Source organism: Ciona intestinalis, chromosome 10 (assembly GCF_000224145.3).
Source record: "Ciona intestinalis chromosome 10, KH, whole genome shotgun sequence".
Lineage (NCBI taxonomy): Eukaryota > Metazoa > Chordata > Ascidiacea > Phlebobranchia > Cionidae > Ciona > Ciona intestinalis.
Window position 1 is genome coordinate 3,382,547 of NC_020175.2, and position 7,263 is coordinate 3,389,809.

General features: G+C 35.5%; 1 protein-coding gene across 4 annotated transcripts in view; it reads left to right on the forward strand.

Moving 5' to 3' along the window:
• The first annotated feature begins 5,581 nt into the window (after window positions 1-5,581).
• The window catches only part of LOC100176374 (dipeptidyl peptidase 4-like), an 8,411-nt gene continuing 6,729 nt past the window's right edge, over window positions 5,582-7,263 (forward strand). For 3 of the 4 annotated variants that reach the window (XM_026836293.1, XM_026836294.1, XM_026836295.1), the window contains exons 1-6: window positions 5,607-5,751; window positions 5,805-5,909; window positions 5,975-6,069; window positions 6,621-6,698; window positions 6,753-6,808; window positions 6,866-6,977. In XM_026836293.1, coding sequence (XP_026692094.1) covers window positions 5,622-5,751; window positions 5,805-5,909; window positions 5,975-6,069; window positions 6,621-6,698; window positions 6,753-6,808; window positions 6,866-6,977 — 576 coding nt within the window. In that variant the 5' untranslated portion in view covers window positions 5,607-5,621. Of the gene's footprint in view, window positions 5,752-5,804; window positions 5,910-5,974; window positions 6,070-6,620; window positions 6,699-6,752; window positions 6,809-6,865; window positions 6,978-7,263 lie in introns of all 4 variants that reach the window. The other variant, XM_018813649.2, reaches the window with a different exon arrangement.

The following is a 7,263-nucleotide window of genomic DNA, read 5'->3' on the forward strand; positions in this document are numbered from 1 at the left end:
GCTCATAAAAAAAGGCGACGTAAAACCAGCTTAGAGTGAAATGTCATATTTTCCTGTTTCTGTCTTATTAGTTTGACATAACTTCATAACTTCTTTGGAAACTGGAACACTTCTTGCAACAACAACAAATGTTTTAGAAACTGAACCTGTTTAAGTTTGTAGGAACGAAAAAGATTTAGTTCTATAGATTTTAAGTAAGCACATATAAATTATCATTGATCGCAAAATTGCATGTATAGGCTACTTGCTGAAGCTGGTTTGGAAATCATGAGGATCATAAAATCATTAAATAATCGTTTTGAAGTTAAAAAATCATTAAATAACGTGACAAGAAAACGACAAAGGTTATAACATGATTGTTATACCTTATACAACCTGCCGACTTAGGTAGCCACATTCAAGTTACCGAAGCCTCGAACCCGTATCATATGTGGTCCAGAGGCGAGTGCTTTAACCAGTGCCACACTGCCGCCCCGAACGACTTTTGTTCAAGCCTGGTCTAGTTACTTTAAATGTTCAATGTACTTTTCATTTATTTACAAGGCCGTAGCATCTTTTTAAATCTTGTTTACAAATTGAAAGTAATAATTATAATTATTACCTTTCTTGTTCAGATGTAATATAAAGATGGTTAGTGCCCAGAAAAATAATTACGGTTAGGGTTAAAGAGTGGTGGCCTATAAACAAACATCCTTTTTTACCAGTGTAGGACCGATATATACAGTCCCTTGCAACTAAGTAATATGCAGCCCAAACGTTGTTATACATTATAATGTGCATTGACTAATAACGCAAAATGTTTTCCCCGTGACGAAATCTAGGTCACATCTGTGACATATTGTTTCGAGTCTACGTACAACTGTGTATAGCTTGCTGAGAAAAGTTGGTCGGCACATAATAATTGTTTTATCGGGTCCTTTCAAAATTTGCGTGTTGCGCGTAGTTGCGGATATTTTCTTAAATATATAGGTCAACATTAAAAAGGGTTGTATTTATATTATTCGTCTCATTATTACCACTTTAACGGTGCCTCAGGCATGGCAAAAATGACCGATACATCTGTGGGTTATGGGTTTAAGTGTATGCTTACTAAAACGAAGCAGTATTTAGTCGCTATTCGCATAAACATTTTACCATGCAAAAATGGTATAATATTTATCATAACAACGCATTTACAGAATTTTGTACCGCACCAGCTTTGGATATAGTAGGATGGGGAAAGATGGGGCACCTTTAGCACGTAATATTTAAATACCCTGATCGTTTTTTAAACAATTAACAACGGTCCATGAAAGTCGTGAGGATACAGTTTTATAATTTTTTAAATGTTTTTTGTTTATTACCAAATAGGACGAGAAAATGGAAGGAAAAGGTGTCCCATCTTCCCCCACCCTACTATATGTTGTTGCGCTAACATACATAATTTGTTGAAAACAAGTGCGGAAATATTGTGTTACAGTCGCCACTCTGTATAGGCCCTAAGCCTAACAAATCCTAGGATTGCTTACGTAATACACCTACGCACGCACAATTGCCCAAGCGTGTAGAGCAGACAACCAGCATTTGACCTTATATATATTTCAGGTCTAGTGTATTCCGTGCGAGAGTTTTAAAAAAACACGTTACGTAATAATTTAAGTGAGAATAAAGTCCGTATCCCCGAATGGAAGGTCCAGAAATACAATTTCGCAGAAAGCCAACCGTAGTTGGAATTATCAGTTAGCATTTACCTATCTATATGTTTGGGTATCTATGCTGTAAGCCCAGTCGTTGGTAGCTCGTTACGCTTCAGCAGTTGCATAGCAGCTATACCCAAAAGGTACCGTAAGTTTTAATTTGTCAGAAAGGATGAAATAAAGAATGTGGGTCGAAAATTGTGTCGTGACTAGATTCATTATTAATTTTAAATACAAAATTAGATGACCTATATGTTCATAGTTTGGTTTTGGATGACTGTTGAGTTATTGAAGGGGACATAATAGACATCATTGTCAAAAAATTGCGACAAGTACTTGATTAAAAAAATCAAAGTTTGGTTTTGATTGAACTTTTTTTAGAGTGTAGCAACTCTGCCATGTGATGACGCGCGGTGGCTACAGATTCGCACTTTTCTTTCAGTTTCGTATACTGTGTAAATTCCCATTTTAAATTTTGCAGAAACTGGTAATACGTTTGTGGCATAGAATTTTTCGGGCAACAGGCATGGCAAAAATGACTGATACATCTATGGGTTATGAGTTTCAGTGTAAGCTTCCTAAAAGGAAGCAGTATTTATAGATAGGAACGTGGTGATGTATTCTTACAAGAACTCACTTAAAGAAAATCAAGAAATATGGAGAATTCAAATTGACGAGGAAGAACATCAGCGTAACGTAGGTCACATGAGTCTAATTGACGTGGTAACCGGAAAACGTATTCCCACTAATTCTCAACATGCTAACGATGCATTATATGGAGCTTTTACCGGTGTTACGGTTGAGAATATGCGTCCATCTGACAGCAGTTGCGATGTAATAGAATACCAGTCCGAAAACCGCGACATTGCCTTTACTTTAGCAGGAAACGTAGAACATCTCGAAACCTTTCAAAATGATAAATGGGAATTGAAAGTGGAAGAAAGGGAGTTCCAAATCCAAACCGGTAGTGTACAGGATCACGATGTTAACACATGCGTCTATGGTTTGATGAAGGTGGTTGATGGAAGTGAACCATTTCAGCGTATCCACGAGTATTATCAAGTTTTCAACGAGGTTGGGTTCCCTGATATTTTAAACCGATGGTTTATACATTGCACAAATACACTTGCTTGGCAAAATTACATGAACTAAATCTAAATAAATGATTGTAAAGATGATAACAACTCACTTCTCAATAATTATAAACTTGTAATGCATTTCATAATTGTATCCTTGTCTTGCAACTATAGACGCTTTAAATTACGCCACCTTACCCAATTACAATACTTCAATGATCAATGTCAACAGTGCGGATAAAACTTATCTCATCTGAGACTACTCTCATGAAAACATACCCCCCGTTTAACAAGAATAATGATACCCTGTTCAGTCGCTGATAGTCCCAAATGGTTTTCCATTTTATTACATGACGTCACACTGCAGTCACGTAATTCCGTTATAGTATATATAATTCGCCTTTTGCTGTAACACAATAACGAGAGCTAACTAACTATAACTAACTAACTAACTAACTAACTAACGAGCTATATATACGCCACTATACTGGCACAGAGACCTCGAGGTCTAGGTTCATGGCGGGCTCCTACAAGCCCTTGCCCGACCGCTATATAAGCTTTTGCCCAATATTATATCATGTACTCGTATATCTGAAAAAAAGAATAAATGTAACCAAGATATTATAAACTGTTTGATCTCTGGTTATAAAAGCAATTAGAATCACAGCAGATATAGCACCCCACTTGAGCCTGCATATAAAGTTGGATCAACACGAAGTCATTTAACCCAATCAGCCATATTATTTATTAAGGGGCTGTAGTATAATTGTAATGCATTTTACCACATGTAATAAATATACAATGCTAAAATAGTATATCCTTGAGGGGCTGTCATGCGAGCAAAGTATTTTTTATGCAGTATCAAATCAAGTGTCTTTTAGTTTTGCAAGTTCAATTTGTAGCAAATTTCCAAAATATTTTTTTCTGTACTATAGAGTAAGGTGGGGGAAGATGGGACACTTTTTCATTCTATCTCCCGTCTCATTTGTAAGTAAACAAAGAACATTCAAAGAATTATAAAAACGTATCATCACGACTCCCATAGACCGTTGTTAATTGTTTAAGAACACGATCGGGGTGTTTAGATATTATGTGCCAAAAGTGTCCCATCTTTCCCCACAGAACTATTTAATAAAGATTTTAGGTTTTAAAGCTAATTGAAGCATGCGTGCCAGTCTAGTGCGCATGTGCAAAAATAAATACAACAACATGTTTTTGCTACCCCCAAGCTCGTCCTGTTTATAATTGATTAGGCAGTAAAACGAAACGAAATATTAACTACACGCGTATCAACTGGACCAAAAGTAGTGTAAAAAATTATGACTATTAATTGTAATTTCTCTATCTTGCCTAGGTGGGTCACATCATAACACGGGTATTCTATTTCATACACCCCGTTGCCGCTTGCGAGTTACAAATCATGCAAATTTGGGATTGTTTAGTGAGGTTTCATATGTATAGCTGACAAATTTGAAGAACAGAATAAGAAGACAAGACGGGTAATTTATATTTATACAACAATCACACACTACAGCGCGGTAAAAACAAAAAATGTAACTTGCAGTGATTAGGATAAAAAAAACACTCCAATAAGATTTCGCGAGATCCGATTGTGTCTTTAGGTTTTGAGATAATCTCAAAGTCGTAAAAAACAAATTATAAAATGTGTGTGTTTGGGCGCTTAAGGCATACCAACATCGTCATTTCAACACCGTCTAGCCATTGTTTATGTACCTCTGTCCTAACTAACAGGTAGGGCGGCGCACGAACTTTACGGTATATTTGATAATTTATACGTTTATCTTATTATTATTATTTATTAAAGTCGTAATACACGTGGCCTTTCATTTGAGCTGTGCTCTCTTGTACCATAATCGAAGTTTATAAATGTCAAATTCAACGACTATGATACAAGTTTGAAACGGATGTAAGTATGTATAACATGTTTAAAACTCTAGTATACTATTACTTGGTATAACCAAACATGTTTATATACAGACTCTGGGTATAACTAGTGTATAGAAACTTTAAACAACAGTCGTTATCACACGGGTGTACATACACCTCGTGCCAGCTTACGAGATACCATGTATGTTACTTGGGGGGATTTTTTCTTTTTTTTTATGTATGGATAATAATTTGGACAACACATTACTGACCACTGGGTTGGAGCAATTGCCGTCAAGTGTCTTGTCCAAGGACACATTTGCCCACAATGGTAGCAGCGTCGAGCCTTGAACCCATTAACATCTGTAGAATAACTTGAAATCAACCAATCAAGTTCTGTTTTGTAAATAAAACTTTTTCACTAAACTTGTAAAAGTATAAAACATGTTGCTGTTATAGAACACCTTTTATGATATGGCGCCTATTTTTTCCTCAAGGGGCAGGTTTTCTATCTGCATACATTTTTAACTATATATATGTTTTTTCCTGTTATATGACTGCTATCAAAGAGATTGGTTTTAATCTCTTTGGCTGCTATGACATTTTAAACAACTCCACATGTGACTGCTGGGTTGAAGCAATGTCTGTTAATTGTCTTGCCTTAGTACTTATACACCGCCAATGGTATCAGAATCAAGCAACCCTTCATTTCTTTAAGATGTGAGAGCCAACCACTCACTCACGACTAATTATGCGTGGCAGTTAGAGAAACAATCCAAACATGGCATACTAAACTTGTTACACACTTTTAAACAATTTTTTTAATAAAAAAATAAATAAATTTAACATTTTAACCATTGTAAGTTTTTGTGTGCACTTTGTACTTTGCTAGGTGTTTACTGCACCACCTAAAAGGGTTAATCATTAAACAGGTTTGGCACTGCAAACTTTGTTGCATACAGACAAGTGAAAATAAATAAATATGTCGTACAACAGAAGTTTTACAGTCAGTTTTAAACTCTTCGTCTTTTTTGGAATTTGCACTGGAATCTGGTTGTTATATGTAGAGTTATCAAACAAGAATAATGCATTGGCAGTTTACAATGAACGTGGTATGTATAGAATATATTATTTTAACTCTTTTAAAACTGCATTTCCTTCTCAAATGATACAGAGCACTTGGCAATGCCAAGTAAGCAGTGGATGGAATTTAATGATTTCTTAGAGGGAACTTTTCAAGCTCGTTCATTTTACCCTTATTGGGTGTCAGGTGTTTGTTTATTTATTGTCATTTAAAACAATGACAACATTTTTTGCTTAACATTTTTTTCATAGGAAACGAATATGTTTATATGAACAGTACAGCTGCCATAAATAAAGTCAATATTGGAACTAATGTTGAAACGGCGATTTTGAATGGGGAACCATGGGTTAGTATGGGACATCTTTTTTGTTTGTTTTATGTTTTATTATCTGGTAACAAAGAACTTATGCTTATAATAACATTATATCAGTTAATCACATTGATTAGTATGTCTGCCTCCAGCTCATAGGTTACAGGTTTGAGTCTCAATGCTGCTACCATTGTTGATGTGGCTTTGTGCAAGACATTTAACGACAGTTGCTCCGATCCATAGTTCCAAAGTGAAATAATCAGCCACAATTGATATATTATAGTAGGGTGGGGGAAGATGGGACACTTTTTAACTCTTTTCTCTCGTCACATTTAGTAGTAAACAACGAACATTCAAAGAAATATGAAACTATGTCCTCATGACTTTCATGGGCCGTTGTTAATTGTTTAAAACGTGATCAGGATGTCTGGATATTACGTGCTAAAAGTGTCCCATCTTCCCCCTCCCTACTATATATATATATATATAGATGTAGTAACTTCTAAGCAGGCATGAGGCTCATTTTAACCATTGTCATTTTCTAGCCATGTGAGGTTAAATGAGTTACATTCATTCATATTTTACAGTCAAATACAGAGAAACCATTCTCTTGGAAAATATCTGCCGATCAAAACTACTTGGCAATATTTTATATGAAAACAGACGTAAGTATTTCATTAAACTGTAGACCAAACCTGCAATTAATTTGTTAATTTTAGGGCTATGCTGATTACGTCAGAACATTTTCATGCGATATTTACAACTTATTAAACGGGTAATACATACTAGAATAATAATTTGTGCACAATCAATATTTTTTTACTTTTCTTAGAACCAAGCAAATTCTTCCAGACTTTCCCACAGAAAACCTGCAAAAGTTTCAATGGTCTCCAACTGGTCATGATTTTTCTTACGTTTACGAATTTAATGTTTACTTGTACAAGGTAGCACTATACACTAAACAACTGGTCTTTTATTTATATACTCAAATCTTTCAGTGGTACTAGAATATGGATAAATTGTAGTGTATTTATTAGTTATATTTATATGAGTGAGGTTCTTGCCAAGGACATGGGACCTAAGCCAGATTTGGACCATTATTCCAACACCCATTTTGCTTATGTACGCTGTGTGACCATATGACTTTATAGGCGCCGTGGCATAGTGGTTAGCGCGCCTGCCTGTAACCCCTAGCTAATGGGTTCAAGGCTCGACGCTGCTACCATTGTG